Source organism: Pinus tabuliformis, chromosome Q, assembly GCF_031772625.1.
Source record: "Pinus tabuliformis cultivar Carrire ecotype Pingquan chromosome Q, CPIR1, whole genome shotgun sequence".
NCBI lineage: Eukaryota > Viridiplantae > Streptophyta > Pinopsida > Pinales > Pinaceae > Pinus > Pinus tabuliformis.
The window spans coordinates 1,041,312,425-1,041,331,389 of NC_142296.1; the positions used below are offsets into that span (position 1 = coordinate 1,041,312,425).

The 18,965-nt window shown below is 36.6% G+C and overlaps 1 protein-coding gene and 1 long non-coding RNA gene across 5 annotated transcripts; one reads left to right on the forward strand and one right to left on the reverse strand.

Moving 5' to 3' along the window:
- Positions 1–204: 204 nt before the first annotated feature.
- On the forward strand, positions 205–11,463 carry LOC149223058 (uncharacterized). 2 transcript variants are annotated; one of them, XR_016249458.1, is made up of 3 exons: positions 205–635; positions 10,924–11,040; positions 11,130–11,463. It is a non-coding gene; the product is annotated as an uncharacterized LOC149223058 (long non-coding RNA). The 2 variants fall into 2 exon arrangements; XR_016249459.1 differs by lacking the exon at positions 11,130–11,463 and having other exon boundaries at positions 10,951–11,003.
- A 133-nt stretch (positions 11,464–11,596) lies between these two features.
- Positions 11,597–16,901, reverse strand: LOC149223059 (polyamine oxidase 2-like). 3 transcript variants are annotated; one of them, XM_089385737.1, is made up of 10 exons: positions 16,633–16,901; positions 14,988–15,043; positions 14,683–14,771; positions 14,320–14,433; positions 13,760–13,847; positions 13,580–13,665; positions 13,347–13,449; positions 13,159–13,256; positions 12,632–13,061; positions 11,597–12,495 (listed from the first exon to the last, which is right to left on the reverse strand). In XM_089385737.1, the coding sequence occupies exons 1-10, from the start codon at positions 16,655–16,657 to the stop codon at positions 12,184–12,186; spliced, it is 1,401 nt and encodes a 466-aa protein (XP_089241863.1). In that variant the 5' UTR covers positions 16,658–16,901; the 3' UTR covers positions 11,597–12,183. The 3 variants fall into 3 exon arrangements, with proteins under 3 accessions (XP_089241863.1, XP_089241862.1, XP_089241864.1); XM_089385736.1 differs by having other exon boundaries at positions 14,988–15,085; positions 16,633–16,900; XM_089385738.1 differs by lacking the exon at positions 14,320–14,433 and having other exon boundaries at positions 14,988–15,085.
- Positions 16,902–18,965: the final 2,064 nt, after the last annotated feature.

Below are 18,965 nucleotides of genomic sequence, written 5' to 3' on the forward strand. Positions count from 1 at the left end.
AATTTAAATTTTATAATGTTTTTTATAAGAGTAATATGAGATATATAATGAAGTAAGTATTTTGATGTAGGAAAAATCTCCAAAATAAAATAAGTAAAAATATTCTTAATTAAAACTTTTATATATATATTATACTTTATCGTTGTTAGCCCTTTAATATAAAGCTAGGATAGTACAACATAACATATATAAATAACGCGCTGAGATTCTGCGACCTTCGGAGGAGTGACTCCAACATTCTAAAGAGACGCAGCGGAGCCCTCGGACGAAGAATCCATCAATTGAGATGAACAAGCTTCCAAAACCCCTAGCACTCTGTGAATCGATTGCTCTTAATCAAAAATATAAACGGTTAATATTCGCTATTCAGACAGGAGGTAGTGCACGATTCGAGAACATTGCACACCGGGAACACATGAGCCCATGTGGTCACACAGTTCAAGGGCCAATTTCACACTTGACGCAGAACTCTGAGAAAAAAAGGAATAAAAACTGTTCATTAGAAGCTTCTGTGAGAACTAAATTTTGTAAGGCAGAAGCTTCCATGCAACAGAAAGTGGTGGGAAATAAATTGCAGAGGATCTTACATTTCCCAGCATAAACAGAGGCGCACATGCGTGGGAGATTTATTTTAGGTCTGTACACGACCCTTCGATCATGCTATTGTACTTGGTTTTCATTTCTAGCTTTTTCGCATTTTATGCTCCTACTGTTCTGTTTAATTCTTTAAAAGTTGAGTTGGGAAATACTAGGGGCAATTCAATTTTGCAGATATACTTTCCCACGTTGTAGGAGAACCATTACAGAGTAATAAGGAGTTCTCAATTTTGAATTATGTTAAAGTTTGAATTCATAATGTGCAGATCTGATTCCGTAGATTTAACTTAGACATGATTCTGTGAAACTTGCAAAATGATATGAGTACAGTACCAACAATGTTAATACTCGCACACTAGAGAACATAACAGAGCAAGTATCAAGAATTAGATGAGATTGCTGAAACTATACACATTTGTATACAAGGAAGTTTTCAGGCAACAAAAATACTTCCTTGGTAGGAAATTTCTATAGAACATAGCTGTAGAAACAAAAAACTAACATACGGAGCTGGAGAAGCAAAAACTAACATTTCCCCTTTGTATGGAACGTGGTCTCCATCAAAGCAAGCTTGTCTCTCAGCATTTTGAACTTCCCCTTCGTTAGGGGCTTCATCAAAATATTGGCAACTTGTGAATCTGTGGGAATGAAATCCAGAAGCATTGCTCTTAGAAAATGATGCTGAATCTCAAAGTGCTTGGATGAATTTTGGAAGACGAAATTCTCAAAAACCTTAATGCAACTCTGATTAATAACGTTGGGCTCTAGCATCTCACCGGTCAACTCTATGATCAACTTGAAAAATTGCTTCACAACTCCTTGAAGCATCTGCAATATACCTCTGCTTTTGTTCAATTGAGGGAAATTGGGAAATTGCCTTTTGTTTCTGGTTGGACCAAAAAGTCATAGTTCTACCCAATCTGAAATAGTAGCCAGAAGTGCTCTTATGTGTACTAGAATCTCCTACGCAATCTGAGGCAACAAATCGATACGGCAACAACTCACCACCTACTGCATACCGCATACCATAATGAATATTTCCTTACAAAGTGTTTGCGAAAATGCTTACCACCTTTACACTGACACTGTCGAGGCTCTACCATAACTCAACGTATTAATTGCATAGCATATCTTTGACCTACGATTCACAAGGATCATAAGCAACCCGAGTAAGATCAACCCAATCTTAATCCTTATCACAAATCAATATCAAATTTAGAACCGTAGGAGTAGACATAATCTCATTTTCCAACCAATCTGAAACCTCTCCAGAATCTCCGAAGTATACTTACCTTGCCCAAGGAAGACTTAACCTGCAACTTTGACAAATGTCTAATCCCAAAAATAGTGTAGTGGAGCAGTGTCCTTAATTTCAAACTCACTGGCGAATTCCTTTTATACCATGAATGTGCTGGTTAGAGTTTCTTGTATAAGGTCATCTACATGCATGACCATCAATTTTGGAAAATCATGCTCTGCTGGCTTATAAAAGACTTTCTTCAACTTGCAAACATGACCATCAATTTTGGAAAACCATGCTCTGCTTGGTTATAAAAGACTTTCTTCAACTTGCAAACATGGGTCTCAAAACCTCTTGGCTGCTTTATGTACACCTCTGTTGAAATATGACAACAAAATGTAATTATGAGTAAAATTTGTTAATAACTGTCAGTGAGTTTTTATAATGGGATTTATAACGAGAAGGAGTTATGTAATGGAGGAAAAACCTATATTAATTGGGTTGGCCTGAAAGGCTTGTATGATGGAGATTCATTCTTGATTAATAGAAGTTTCCAATCTCTTGCCCCATGGATGTTTCCTTGACACGTAAAAATCACCTTGTGTTAATGTTTGATTTAATTTTCAGTTTTGTGTATTTCTTGCACTTCTTTCCGTGCATGTTTGAATGTTGAATAACTGCTATAAAATTAAGGCTTTTGTGATCATTATCAAGTGTAGAGAGAGCGAGCATTCCAACGGCTAGAAAGAAACAACCAATTTGACCAAAGGGAATAGTTATAATTGACTGGGCAACAACTATATTTGACCCGATCAAGATTTAGGGAAGAATTAGATATTTAATCAATAAATTAGTTAATTTGTTAGATTTATTTTATTAAAATCTATACGTAAATAAATAAAAGATAAAATAATTTATTATTCTCTTAAATACTATAGGGAATATTATAGGATGAAATAAATATTAAGTTAACTAATAAGTTTATATGATTGCAAAGTTTATTTAAATGTAATTAAGCATTATATTTTTTCAACTCAATAAATTCATATTGATGCTAACAAGTTAATTACTAGGATAAAAATATAAATATTAATTAAATAATGAAATAGTCGGTTAACTTGCTTATTTATCTTCATATAACTACAACTAAACCCATAATGTTGTAGGGAATCTTATAAAATATTAATTAAATAGATAATAAGTTAAATAATGAGTTTGATTACTACGTCTATGTATATGTGATCATATATGTATTATCCTTTTTTTAATACCACCTAAAATGTATATAAATTCACATAAATACTTATATATGATAAAAATCTAAAGTTTATTAATTAATTAATTCATCAGATAATGTGTTTAAACTATTTATATCAACTGAATAGGTTACTAATTATATTAAGAATTAAACTTAAATGTATACCAAATAATCAGTGAATTAGTTAAAATGTTATCTACAAGACAACTATTTTTTTTAACCTAATTATTATTATTTAGTAAAATCTAAAAATTAAGAACATAATAAGGAAGGTTCCATAATCCTAATAATTTCAATTAAAAATTAAATAACTTAGGAATAAATAGGTGAATAATAAAAGGAAAGAGTACCAAACAACAATCCAAAAGAAAGGGGAAATCCAAACAATCCAGAAGAAGAGGGAAAAATCAGAAAAGAAAACAATGACAGGGGGAAAAGGGGGGGTTAAGAGGAAAGGGCAGGGATCCAACAACTGCTAATCTTCTAGTCGTCATCCCTGTTGAGATTGCTCGATCTCCTTTCAATTTCTATGGCCTCCCTAAACTTTCGGTGATGAAAAGGAGCAATCTTAGCAATAACCTGGGCCTCCTCAATACATATATGATGCTTAGTTTTCTCTGTGTGCTCTGCCAAGGCTGAAGACCTTGTCCTCCCATGCTTGATGTCGGCTGCGTGCTCATGAATCCTCTGATAAATAGAGCACCCAGTTTCACCAACATAGGGGGTCCCACAAGAACATGGAATGACATAAACACCTTTCATGTCCTTGGGGTCAACAGGGTCTTTTACAGATCTTAGGGAGCTACGAATAGTGTTAAGGGGTCTAAAGGTTGAGGGAACATTATGCTTCTTAAGGATTCTCGCAATCTTGTCAGTGGTCCCTTGGATGAAAGGGAGATGCACCCCAGAGATTCGATCTTTAGGGTCTTTCTTAACCTTGGGACCTCTGCTAGCTTTAAGGAAAGCTCTTAGACCCTGGTGCCTACTATATCCATTATTAGAAAAAACATTAAGCAGATGGGCTTTCTCTTTATCAAGGTTCTTTTCGTCAGAAATTCTCAGCGCACGAGTAGCTAGCGTGTTGAGAACACCCAACTTCTGAGCAGGGAAATGGTGAGAGTTGGCATGAAGATACTGCTCAGTATGAGTTTTCTTTCGAAACACCTGGTGGGAGAAAGAACTGTCATCATTCTTTGAAATGAGAACATCCAGGAAAGGCAGGCACCCATCAACTTCTTGCTCCATAGTAAACTTTATGGAAGAAGATTGATTGTTGAGATGCTGGAAAAACTGATTTAACTCATCTTGGCCATGGGACCATATGACACCAGTGTCATCCACAAATCTTTTCCATAGCTTGGGCAAGAGATGGGCTGAAGCCAAAGCTTTGGATTCAAAGTCTTCCATAAAAATATTAGTGACAATCGTGGACAAGGGGAAGATTAGAGATGTAGCATTTGATGAATCTTCTCTTTTAAAATCAGACATTGAAAGAATTGAACAAGAACAGGTATTGCCAAATCAGCGAATTTAGTTGGAGGCTAGACCTTTTTCCGAAAGTCGAAAGGAAGGAGAGACTTTTGGAGGAAAAGGTGAAGAAGATGCGAAAGAAACTGTTGAAGTTTCAGAATCAGTGCAACAACCAATCACTCTAGGAAGGTCTACAAGGGAAAGAAAAACACCCAAAAGGTATGAAGATTCTGCTTCATCTTTTGCATTGATTACTGAAGATGGGGAACCTTCTTGTTATCAGAAAGCAGTGGATGGTACGGATAGCGAAAAATGGAAAAAGGATATGGAAGAAGAAATGAATTCCTTAGCCAAGAACAATACCTGCAATCTTGTAGAACTTCCTGAAGGGAGAAGTGTTGTTGGATGCAAATGGGTCTTCAAATTGAAACGAAAAGTTGATGGAAGTATTGAAAGGTATAAGGCGAGGCTGGTAGCAAAAGGGTATTCTCAGGTTGAAGGTATTGACTTTCATGAGATTTTTTTCACCAGTTGTAAAACTTGTTTCTATTTGTACTGTGTTGGTACTAATTGCATTACTTAACCTTGAGTTAGAATAGTTAGATGCTAAGTCACCTGACACGGGGATTCGGGACACGTAGGATTCGGGATTCGTGGTGTCGGATTCGGGACACGCTGACCCCCCGGAACAGGACATGTTTTATATTATTTTATTTTATTAAATATATATATATATATATATATATATATATATATATATATATATATATATTAAAAATTAGATATTATCATATTTCTTACACAAATTTTAATTAATGATACAAATTTATTGATTTCAAACATAGATCTTCATCTATAGCTATTAGCATGCATAGTACATACAAAATTCAAATAAATGTCAGTGGTACTGGTCACATAAATGATAAATCTATTAAAAATTTAAATCATGATTCATAATTCATAACTGAAAGACAACTTACAACTACAAGATAGTAAGATAAACACACTGACAACTGTAGTTTTCTCATTAAGTCATCAAATCAAAATGTGTTACATAGGTAGTGTTGGTGCAATGCCAATGGCAAATAGAAATAGAAAATATAAAACAACTACAGGTATACAAGCCTCAAGGCATCAATCAGCATCAGAATCAGCATCACTGTCCCCATCATCATGGTCCCCACTGCTCTCCTCTACATCCTCCTCCTCCCCTGTATCCATAGTCGCCTTTGCATCTGCTGGTATGGAGGCTGACCCCTCTAAGTCATCAAATTTAACAGGCTCTAGCACTGGATCATTGAGATCCATGTTGGCCAATGCCAACTCAACAATGGTGTCCAGACCCATATCATCAGGAACAGTGTTACTTGGGAGCGGGAGCGAAAGCGGGGAGCGGGAGCGACATATTCAGAAGCTCTTGGTTTGGTGCTCTTGATTAAATACGAGTTCCATACCCTAATACATGACAAAATTCAATGGAAACATTGCAATCCCCCAATCCTAAAATCCTGAAAAACTGATAAGTCTGCTGGATTTTGAATGAAATCTAAAATTCTACTTTCTCCATATGAAATCCAATGAGGCCGGAACCACTCTCAAACATCCTGAGTCATTTCATGGTAATGTTAAAAATTTAAGTAAAAGGATGAAAATGAAGATTAAGGAGAATGTCACTTTTACTTTAAGAATTTAACATTACCATGAATAGCATATCAATACTAGGGCCTAGACTTGATTATGAAGCTGCCAAAATGCTCTACTCCTTGCTGCAACAGCACAAATCACTTACCAAATGAAAATATTAATGAGCAAACACGCCCTCTTCATACCCGCGCTGAGCTTAGCGAGTCTTGGAAACCGGACACGTGTCCTAAAATCGCGACACACCCCTGAAAATCGCGACACGCCCTCGGACACGACGTGTCCTGTGATTTGGACACGAATCCGGACCGAATCGTGTCGGATTCGCCGGATTCGGGATTCGCAGGGGGTTTAGGACGAATCCAGTTTCCTAGGTTAGATGTTAAAACAAATTTTCTACATGGTGATTTGGATGAAAAGATATATATGGAACAACCATAAGGTTTTGTACAAGGTTGCAACAGAAGATTAGTTTGCAAGCTCAGGAAATCATTGTATGGCCTGAGGCGTCTCCAAGGCAATGGTACAAGAAGTTTGACTCCTTCATGGTGAGCTAGAACTTTATTATAAGTGAGTATGATCATTGTGTATACTTAAAGAGTTTCAATGGCATATTCATTATCTTAGTTTTGTATGTTGACGATTTGCTTATTGCAAGCAAAAGCATAGAAGAGATCAACATGTTAAAGGCTCAACTCTCTAGGACGTTTGATATGAAGGATCTTGGAGTAGCAAAACATATCTTTGGCATGGAGATATACAGAGACAGGAAAAATGGTAATCTTTGGTTATCACAACAAAAGTATGTGGAAAGAGTACTTGAAAAGTTCAGTATGAACAGTATGAAAAATGTTAATGTTCCATTAGCTTCCCATTTTAAGCTTTCTTCGGTTTTGAGTCCTAGAATTGATGAAGAAAAGCAGTATATGTCTTGTGTACCATATGCTAATCTTGTAGGCAACTTAATGTATGTGATGGTATTTACAAGACCTGACATTTCACATGCAGTTGGAGTTGTTAGCAGGTTCATGGAAAATCTAGGTGAACAACATTGGCAAGCAGTGAAATGGGTGCTTTGGTATTTAAGAGGCACAAGTGACCATTGCATCATCTTTAAAGGTAGTGAAGGATCAGTCTGTGGATATGTGGATGCTGGTTATGTAGGTGATTTGGACAAAAGGAGATCTACTACAGTTTATGTCTTTACTCTTGCAGGTGGAGCAATTATTTGGATGTCAAAGCTTCAAGAAACAATTGCTTTGTCCACTACTGAACCAAAATATATAGTTGCTTCAGATGCCAGTGAAGAAGCAATCTGGTTAAAGGGTCTACTTGATGAAATTGGAAGCACGCAGGAGAAAGTGAATGTATTCTGTGACAGTGGGAGTGCTATTCACTTGGCTACAAATCCAGCTTATCACAGCAAGACCAAGCACATTGATGTAAGGTATCATTTTCTGAGACATGTGATCGATGGCAGAAAAGTAGCTCTCAAGAAGGTCCATATGCGAGAGAATTGTGCAGACATATTCACGAAGCCAATTACAGTAGAGAAGTTGCGATGGTGTTTGGCTTCTCTTGGCTTGCAGAAGAGATGATGAATGGGCATGGGCAAGGGATTAGGAAAATTGTTGTCAAGGTGGAGTTTGTTGAAATATGACAACAAAATGTAATTATGAGTAAAATTTGTTAATTACTGTCAGTTAGTTTTTATAACAGGATTCATAACAAGGAGTTATGTAACGGAGGAAAATACCATATTAATTGGGATGGTTCGAGAGGCTTGTATGATGGAGATTCATTCTTGATTAATAGAAGTTTCCAATCCCTTGCCCCGTGGATGTTTCCTTGACACACTGTCAAGGTTTTACCATGTAAAAATCCCCTTGTGTTAATGTGTGATTTAATTTTCAGTTTTGTGTATTTCTTGCATTTCTTGTCGTGCATGTTTGAAAGTTGAATAACTCCTATAAACTCAACAACCTCTTCCTCAATCATGTCATTTAAGAATGTTGGCTTTGCATCCACCCATGTAAAGGACAACCAATGCAAGAATTAGCGAGGCAAAAGTGTGAAGAGTTTGAATCCAATTGGGAATAAATTGGGAAAAACTTGGCAATTACTAAAAAGTTAAAGATATACACATAAATGTCCAACAACATTGGTGGATGGCCTTAGATGGATTCTTTGTCCTCCTTTAGCTCTGTTTGTCACTTGCAGTCCATTGGTAAAGAGGAAACTACCTCAAACATGCAAAATAATGAGAGAAAACCCACAAAAAATTGCTTTTATAGACAAATTGCCAAATTGGCACAATCTGTCCTTCACTTCTGATCTGAAATCATGATCGATACTAAAATTGCAAGCGTGACTCATTTGATAGAGTCAAACTTAGTCAATGCAAGTTTGAATCTGCAAGCTTTGATTCAACAAGCTCTGGAGACCAATTTGATTCAACTTGGAAAATCATGATCTAAAAAGCATGATTCTTGTTTAACTAATTAAGAGTAAAACCCTAATTAATCTAGTGGTCTTCTCTCTTTTCCCCTTCTCCAAGATTTCTTGATTTTCCCTAAAACCCTTTGTAAGCTCTACTTTCTCGTTCTTCATTGTGCTAGTGTGGTGGAACACTCTAACGATCATGCTTCAAACATTACTCTTGAGAATGGAGTTATACTATATCATGCATCACTCCATTGTTGCTGTGAATTAGCCTCCTCAAAGCTAGAAGGTTTGGTCTCAAGAATGGAAGTCATCAATGCAACATTATTGTACACTAGCAATAAATTCTCTATGGTTTATGGTAAACTTAAAAGTATTTTACTTTCTGAAGCATTTACTCTCATTGCATTTCAAGCTTTTAAAAAATGCATGAATTTATGCACATGTCTGGTAACAAGGAGAGACAAGGTATTCCGTTAGTCAAATGGCTTGCAAAACCTAAAGAGGAAGTGGGCTGGGGTATGAAAAACATTCACTCTTTTGGGAAAGTGCTGTTTTCCATGAGCCTACGGTGGTTGTTTGTTCATGAAGGGTTGTGTAAACAGGTGGTTCTGCAAAAATATATTTATCATCTTCGATTCGAGGATTGAATAAGAATGCCTACAAAAAACCTCTGCAATATGTCAATCAGATGGAAGGCCATAGTTCTTTCCTTTCCTCTAATTGGAAACTAGCTGGCTTGGAAGGTTGGGAATGGGTCCAGAGTCCAGACTCCAAAGTTCAAATTGGGGCTGGCCACTGATCCATGGGTTGGAGGAGGTGATTCTAACAGATTACCAATAAAGCTGACTGACACAGCAAATTCAAGGCATCTGCAGCTTATCCTTTAACAGTTTCCATCTGGTCTTAAGGCTGGAAGTCCACAATCATGTTCAGATTAGGTGATTCAGCTGCTAGTTGGGAAGCTTTTGTTAGAAGCTTGCAATAGAGTCACATAAGAATCAGAGATGAAGAGGATCACTTGGTGCAGTCAAAAAACCTGGACTCAGGGAAATACACAGATTAACTTGGATATGAAGCCATGTTCGTGGAGGAGGCTTAAGGCGGTAGATTATGGTGGTGGAAGTCAATTTGGAAGAACAAAGCCCCCATGAAGACTCTCCTTTTCTTGTGGCTGTTCTTGTTCAACAAGGCCTCAAATTGGGATGTTTTACTGTGAAGGCATGCCTGAGTGTCTGGTTTGAACATAAAGATTTAAAAGAGCATAGAACCCTACCTTGTGTTGTTTCCTGGGCAATCTGGTGAGCCAAAATTGCAACCCTCATCCAAGAGAAATCTGTCCTGTCCTTCAAGGGATCTCCCAAATTAGATTCACCTACCATGACATTTGGTCTCCCATCAAGGTTAAGCATGCTAGACAGATAGAGAACTTAATGATAGACAAATTTCCAGCATGGAAGTTCTTTGATGGTGCCTTGCAAGGTGATCCAGGTTTTGGTTGTGCTGATGGCATATTAGTCTTTTATAACACTCATTTTATAAGTTTCAAAGCAGGGTTAGGGAATGGTTCCAATTTCCAACAACTTTGCTGAATTGTCATCCTTGTTGCTTCTGCTTAAATTTTCTGTAAGTAGAAATGTATCTCACTTGCAAATCTTTTGTGATTCCTTTCCTGTTATCAACTGGATGATAGGGAGAATTGTGGTTAGAAATTTGCTTCTTTCTCCTTTATGTGATCACATCAAACAAATTGAAACTTGGCCAGTTTCTGTTTCTTATTCTCATGTTTATAGAGAACTTCTATGTCACAAGGTTAACCAAACTTCAACCTTTTCAAAATTTGACAAACCTAAAAAAAATTTTGAGGTTTGGTGAACCTCATTTCCGTTGACAAGTCCATAGCTCTAGCTCATAACCTCATGTCATAACTCAAGCTTGTAATCTATCCTTTCAGTTTCCAAGTGCATGATAGCATTTTTTATGTTTATTGATGTTGAGTTTTTACAATTTTATGCTATATTTAATTTTAAAGTTAATAGATGTATACATAGAAAATGTGTATAGATGAAACTAATGGTGAACCTCATCAAAGAATTCAAACTCGAACCAAACCTAACCCAAACTTGATCTCAAACTGCGTGATTTAGAAGAACTTAATATGCAGGCTGAATCATTATCAACAGAGTCTTTGATTGTTGATGCTGGTATTGTTGTGGAAGTAGAAGATAGGGAAGATGAGAAGTTTCCAGTGATCTGAAGGCCTATACATGCACAGGTTCCTTAAATTTGAGTTCTGTTCTAGCTTATGCAGCTGTTCATGGAGATCTTGAAGTTATTTCCAGCCCAGTTTATGCAGCTGTTCATGGAAATCTTGAAGTCATTTCCTGCCCAGGTTTCAACATTTCAGTTCTCATTTAGTTTATACAGATGTTCATGCAGATTTTGAATTCATTTCCAGTTCTGATCTAGTTTTCTTTTCAGCTGTGATGATCGCTTTTTGTGGCTTCTAGCCTTGTTTATATATATGGGAACATGGTGTATCTTTCCCTGCTATGATATGTTATTGAAAGTACTGTATATTCTCCAAGTCATCACTTTCTTCGCTTCTTAAGATAATTATTCACTCAGTTAGACTACTTAATGCTGTTATTTTTTATAATATCAGGACAGTATGCCGTCAGGGCTAGTGGTTCTCCAGGACTCGGTGATTTTTAAATTTCTGAAAGGCTTTGATGCCTTGTGAAGAACAATTTTTGTGTGCACTCAGCATTTCTAAAATGTGCTTTCCTTTTCATTATGAAATAGAAATTGCAATTTTTACATTGGGAAAAATCAAGAGAAGAGTGAAATATTGGAATATTCTTCTATAGCAAAATCAAAGGGGATGAATAAAAAAATGTCAAACAAAGTCATTACTAATTATACTTCTTAAGATTGCAACGTATAAGTATAGGCACAAGCCTGGGAAATAGCAATTTATATGGAGATGATACAATAATAAGATTTATATATAAACTGGCTGTCAGCCAGCTATATGACAACAGAGAATACTTCTCTCTCACCTAACGTATATAAGGCAGAGAGTATTAATATGGTACTAAATCCTAATCATGGGAATATGGCATGCTATTATGACATGCTATTATGGAAATCACATAGATCACAACCATGAGCCAAAGACAGCCAACAAAGAATGACACTGAAATTGTCAACTATGTTAGCACTACAGAGAGGGAGGATGCTAACACATCAGCCTGGGGAACTTGCATCCCAAAGCTTCTTTAGATTCTCCTCTATGGTAACAATAGCTCAATTGCACAATAAAGTACAGTAATTGAAAGTATAACGTTTACTGGACCTGCAAAATTGCATTTGCATAGCTTAGGCAATGGATAAATATTAGGGCCTCTAGGCTCTAACATGCCAGGAAAATGCATGATCCTGCAAAATTCCAAGTATACTATTTACAAAAGCTTTCTGACGGGAGCAAATCATGACTTCTTCTATAGCTACAGTACATATGATCCACTCATATTCACATTCTTGATATTAGCAAAGGTGTTGGCTCGGTTATTAGCTCCTCCCCCATTACAGGTTGAAACAAGTTCAGATCACTGTATTTTTCCAAAAGATGCCTCCTACATTCCCCAGCAGCTAGTATCCCTGTGGCAAAAGCTCCATGCACCATACCTGGAAAATTTGTGCTTGTAGCTTCCCCTGCAAAAAATAAATTATCCACAGGAATACGCATGCGTTCATAAAGATCATGTGGCTTGCCCACTGTATCATGGCTGTAACATCCAAGGGAATTTATGTCTGTACCCCAGTGTGACACTAAAGATCGTATCTGTGAAAAGAAAAAAGAGATAAGGCTAAGAGTTAACAATTGGGCAACTTAGATCATGTTCATGGAAAGAATGATCATAAATAAATTGAGAAATTAAAAATTAGCTAAGATAAATTTGCAATGAGTATCAACTTACTGGTTGTGATACATGAGGCAGAATTTTCTTTAGCTGCAACATTGCAAAGTTAACAGCTTCTGCATCAGACATCTTTTCTATGTCATCTGCAAGCCTTCCTGCAGGCATGTACACAAGAACAGGTTGTCCAGTTGCTTTGTGCAGGTTTAAAAAGTAGCTACAGCCATATGTAGTAGGTGCAACAATCCCCAAGAATTCAACATTTGGCCAGCATACTTCATTGAAGAATAAAGCAATCTTGTTCTCATTTCCAACCCCTAAATCTGCAATTGCTGCTTCTTTCCACTTTGGCAATTGTGGCTCAAATTTTACCAAGTTTGCTTTTAGCACACCAAGAGGAAGAGCAATGACGACAGCATCAGCTATAAAGAGTTTTCCATCATCAGTGACAACTTTTACACCATTATATCTGCGGATAACTTTGGTAACCCTGCAAAAGAAATCACTGTCAAAACCTGGATAATCAACCTCCCCCCTGATCGACAACTAGAGCACACTTGAGGTCTTCTTGAGAAAGTGAAATACACCTGTGCTTAAGACGGATGTCAAGACCTTTAGAAAGAGCCTGTATAACAGGGTAATACCCTCGTACCATAAGCCCATGTCCTCCATCAAGTAGCTCTTCCTGCACTTCTAAATTGTAGTTAGATCAGATCCTGATTACATTTTCAAGACAAGATAGCATGGAAAATGACATTACAAAGTGACCTCTCACCTCAGTCCAACTTCTGGCAGATATGCTATCAATGTCAGTGGCAAACCAACCCTCCATTCTACACATGTACCACTGTAACACCTTGTATGCAAGGCCATTTAACCTAAGAGGAGGATTCAAGGAGTTAGGATTTGTGGAACCAATGGGGAAAATAAATACTCAATACATCTTATCATTGTGATACAACAAGGCCTCTGTAACATATAAACCATCTAAATTTGAAACAAGGCAACCTTAAATCTGGGCGTCTTTCCCACACAATTGTGAAAGATTTCAGCAAGGAAATATCTTCCTCAAAGTCTTCTATTACTTTATTGCTCTGGAACAATCAATGCAGCTTCCCTTAGTACAGCTTGGAGTTATATGATCGAAAATATTAAAAACGAAATTTAGCACAATAAGTAGACTGTCACCTCTTCTAAAAGCATTTTAAATATCTCTCCAACTTCAGTTACAAGTTCCTGAGGAACTTTACGGCCATCCATGTCAAAAAGGGCATAGCTGCAACCATAATGCCATGAATGATAACCAAGTCAACACCATAGCAACATAGACTTAGGTACATAAATCATTGGAGTAAATTTTAGAAGTTAGGCTTGATGTGTCACAAACTGCATAGAAATATGCGTCACCACTCGTTGGATGCATATATTAAATGAGAAAGAGGAAAAGACTGGTGATCTCTTTTTTTTCAAGAATATAATGACTATTCACAACAATTATAAAACAGAGTGCAAAGATTAACTGGCAAAATCAAAGATTAAAATAATTAATCATTAGAAAATTTCTTTAGACTCAAACCAACATGGTAGTAAAGAACTTTAAAATGTTACAGTTTAGAACATGGCACTACCAATCCTACAATATTGGCAAGCACTTCTATTTCTGGCTGTCTCTGGTCTTAGCACAGGTTCTCCAAAGGGTTGAAAATGGATAGACACTTGAAAAAATTATCTAATTTCTTGGAGCATACCTCTCTAGATCATGATCAAATAAAACTGAATCATCTCCACTGGTACGATACAATGGGAGTTCTAATCTTCCAATCAGAGATGCAAGAGGATTTCTTTGACAAGCACCATGTAGCCTGTGTAAAATTATACCATCAATGATGACAAGTACTTGTGTTAGTGGAGTGGAGAAACGCTATGTTGATGTTATGATGGCTTTCTATGTACTCTGTGGAGAGAAGACAATTTGCTTTCCAGCCAATAATAATATATGTTTCAGTTCGTTTCAAACAAAAAATAGAAGTCTGCAGAAATTTAGAGATGCATTAAGTAAGATTGTGAGAAGCCCAAGTATGCCTTTATAGGTTCAATACTACTTGGCTTACCATGAGGCACCCATGTCAACTGGGAATCCAAAGGAGTAATCTGTACGGATGCGTCCACCTATTCTATCCTGTGATTCCAATACCGTAACCTGAACATTAAAACAGTAAACATTTAGCACAAGTGTTCTTACTATGGTAATGTACTAATGACTACACACCAGAATAGACCTGCCAGAACTCCACTAGATTCAACCATCGATGAATAAAGCAGCATCAAGAAGCTAACAGATCTAGCAAATATTTTATTTTAAAATACAAAATTACAAGAGGAGTTAAATGCTGATATATCAGGAAAATGTTCCCACCTTAAAAGAGGTTTTTTGAAGAGCACGAGCAGCAGCTATCCCCGCTATACCACCACCTATAACAATCACTGAAGGAGATGAAGAATTGGAAGAAACACCTGAACAAAAAGAAAGCACCACAAAGTGAATTGTTGAGAATGTGCTGAGTATTAATTTGTCAAATAACGTGAATTAACATGACCAAAGCTGCTGAACCCTTTTTTAAACTAGCGGTTTTCTCTTTTGCAACATGAACCCCCCATATTTTGGCCAGATTACCGAGTCAATCTCCTTGCATGTTCATTTTAGGGATTCTCAGGCTGAACCACGTGGCATACTCTGAGAATCAAACCTGGGCCGGTTGAGGTAGATTCCCACCCATCTACTGCTAGACTGCAGCCAGCCGTTCTGTTTTTCAAATAGCATTGCCACAAGCCCAAATCCAACTAAACCTGGGTTTCATGTAGACCTAGGTTGTAAGGCTGGAAATTGCATATCTCAAGTTCAGATATTTGATAAATTGATATGTAAGCAATTTACATAAGCTCAGGTCATAAGCATCTAGATTGTGAAGCTCAACGCATTCATCAAGTCTGGTTTAGATGAGTTTGGAGCCTTTGGCTAGTGTCCAAACTGAATGCACCATTGATGCACCTAATTGATGGATCACCTCCGCCCTTGCTTGGGCTGTAGAATGCACTGGCTTCTCCCTTGATTGAACTACAGTTCCTGAATGTATGCAAGGTTCTTTATGGTCTTCTATACTAATTGTCAAACAAACTTAGCTTGAGTCCTTTTGGTTTGATATCTTAATTAAATTCTTGATTGGTCTTGGGCAGAAAAACAAACACGAAAGCACTTGCTTCTTGAACCTCATTTGGGAATGTACTAGTCCAGATTATTGAAGCTTCGTCAACCTAGACTTATCATAATTATCAACTTTCTTGCATATGATTCATCAACACATGTGACAACTGATTTCTGGTCAATACTAAGTCGTGTTTCCCTCGGCAAAACACAGTTCTGTGGCAGTCACGTGGAAAACAAAAAAGGGGTAAATGCACATAAACGCAGCTCTCAAGCCTCTGTTCCTCGCAACGGGATATAGTGGTCCCTTGTTGGAGTCAAGGCACATAGATCATGATCTATAGCTATCAAGCTCATGATCACTGAGTGACATGCTGTCCTCTTATAATGTTATCTCTCGCCCACCTAAAGCAGTCACTAAACATTGCAATAAAAATGAAATTATGAAGAAGCTATCTAGTATTCACGCATGATCTAACATCTGTAAAATTGTTAATAGTTTCGTTTTGCACACTGGGTGGAGTGTCTAGCCGAAACATTGGAAATTTCAAATTAATACACATAATTGGAAATTTCAAATTAATACACATAATTCACTTCAGGAAACTATGTCAAACTAATACACATAATTCATTTCAGAAAACTATTTCAAACTAATATCACATAATTCACTTCAGAAAACTATTAACAATATGACTGAGTGTGAACTTAAAAATCTGAAAATTACAAAATCTCATTACAATGTTATCCAGTAAGATATACCCAACTATAATTGACAACGTCCATCAGATTCTTATGAAGCAAAAAAAGCTTTGCAGCTCAAATTTGGGACTTCCTGGAATTCAAAATTCAGGCTTACCAGATTTCAATTGACGAGGAGCCATGAGAGCTAGCTACTAGGTACTCGAAAATCTGTAACAAGTGAAGAATCTGAAGACAATTGGATTTGCACAATCTGTCTGTAGGAAAAACAATAGAGTTGGAAGGGTGGGATAAATAGCCGTTGGGGGCAACAAGGGGCGCAAATTTTGGGTTTCTGAAAGGGGGAACACAAAAGGGCATTAGGTGTCACTTGCAGAAAAGTGTAGAGATGAAGAAAATGATATCTCACAACTGGGATTGATGCAGTCTAGCCAATAGCCTGTGGCTTAAAAAGCACAAGAGGGAGAGGGGCGAGAATCTTGTTGTACTTTCCACGAGCTTTGTGTTGGTACACGACAAACCAACCTTAACTCCCCACTTTCCACGCAAAACATGTGGAAACACCTATCAACCAGAAAAACGATGAATCTACCGGTAATATTATTATTCTTCTTCTTCATGGCGAATGCGTATATTATCAATATTATTATATACTGTGTTGCTTTTCCGAAATCCCTTGCAATTTCTCTACGCTACATATCCTTTTGACTGTGACTGTGACATAACGTGTAGGAAGGAGTCACACGGTTTCTGTGAACGCTCACCACCTTTCCTTTCCAATTATTGTATTCTATGCTTTAAAGTTTTTTTCGGCATATTTTGTTCGAATTCTGTAGCTATGGGTTAGAATTACATGTTTGTGTTGTATAAGATTTAGAATTTATTAGTGTATTCTATGCTTTAAAGTTTAAGTTTTTTTTGGTTGGCATATTTTGTTCGAAATTGTATAGCTATGGGTTAGAATTACAGGTTCTTATTGTATGAGATTTAGAATTTTTAAAAGGAGTCGTCTGTGGAAGTGGAGGAATTGGTAGGAAGACCAAAAGTAGTTGGAATTTAGGTAATTTCAATAAATTTTGTAAAGACTGTTTGAATCATGTTTTTTACGGTGGAAATGGGTTCAGCGCGATAAAAAACGTCAAAAGCATTTAAAATTGTGAATTTAGATAGCTTTTACTTGGATTTACAAAAATATTTACCAGATTTTTTCAAAATATAACCAAAATTTCCATAACGTCAAAAGCATTTAAAATTGTAAATTTAGATAGCTTTTACTTGGATTTACAAAAATATTTACCAGATTTTTTCAAAATATAACCAAAATTTTCATAACTTTCAAAGCAAAAAAAATATAACCATTAAACTAAAACTTTTCTCAAAATACTAAATTTATTTTTTCAATTAAAATACTAACATTTTAAACGCCCAAATCACAATCCTGCACAGAACTATATCGAAACCAAAATAACGCAAAACATACGAATCACAATCTACACACCTATATTGCCCCACCAAAATAACCCAAATAAACCCCACATTATATTCTGGTGAGCAGTGAACGACACGACCCCAGTGGGCCATTACATTTTCACCAATATCGACTGCTTACTTTTTTTTTAAAGACGCGCTGTACATTCTGAAATGAAATTGGGAATCGAATGAAGCATGTCAATACCCTTAGAGACGTTTGCGTCGTGAAAATGCTACGCTGAATAGGTATCTTTCGTTTGCTTTGTGTATATGCCATGTGTATACACAGTCCCTGTGTCCCTCCGTGAATAGTGAAACATAGGTGGGCTTGCCAGATCAATTAGTTTATCTTTTCAGTGACAGTTTCTCTTAGTTTATGACCACTTCTGAGCATGCCACTGCAGAGTAAATTGATGGATCAGTTTTGAGTTTTTAAAGCTCTAAAAAGTTGGGAATTTTTTTCTTAAATGGAAATTTGAATTTGTGGAGAATCGATTAAGCTTTTTTAATGGACCACTTACAAAATGGTTGAAGAAATAAATTGTGTTTTAAAGTTGTTTTTTAAAGTTTTAGTTTATTTGTTAGAGATTTTTAGTTTGTTTGGTTTTGTTTTGTTTTGTTTTGTTTTTTTTTTTTTTTTTTTTGGGAGGTTTTTCTTGTATTTGTGATATAGATTTATACGAGAACTCAACAAAATACAGATATAAACATAAATATAGAGAATGTAAATAAACTAGTTAAGACGATGGTAGTGTGTTTATGAGAAGAGATGTGGCCGCTACATATCTTTGAACTGTGTTACGATGAAGCTGAGTGGTTTTTTTATTGTTGAGTAACAAAGGAAAACCCTAAACAATGAAAACCCTAACTCCTAAAGATTAAATGCCAAGAGTTTGTGGGCCTTGTTGGGGTTAGTTAGGCAACTAACTTCCTCGGGTCGTAACTTGATCATATGATCTCTGTTTGGCACATATGATACCTTGTTGGAAAGATCTCTCCGAATACTACAGGATTTGCAGC

What these genes read in the sequence shown, in the direction of transcription:
- LOC149223059 (XM_089385736.1), bottom strand. Translation starts at nt 16,657, where the DNA reads ATGGCTCCTCGTCAATTGAAATCTG. An exon ending in TCCTCGTCAATTGAAATCTG is followed by an intron (nt 15,086 to 16,632) that starts GTAAGCCTGAAT and finishes CTTTTTGTTCAG; the next exon opens with GTGTTTCTTCCAATTCTTCA. An exon ending in TTCAAAAAACCTCTTTTAAG is followed by an intron (nt 14,772 to 14,987) that starts GTGGGAACATTT and finishes TTTAATGTTCAG; the next exon opens with GTTACGGTATTGGAATCACA.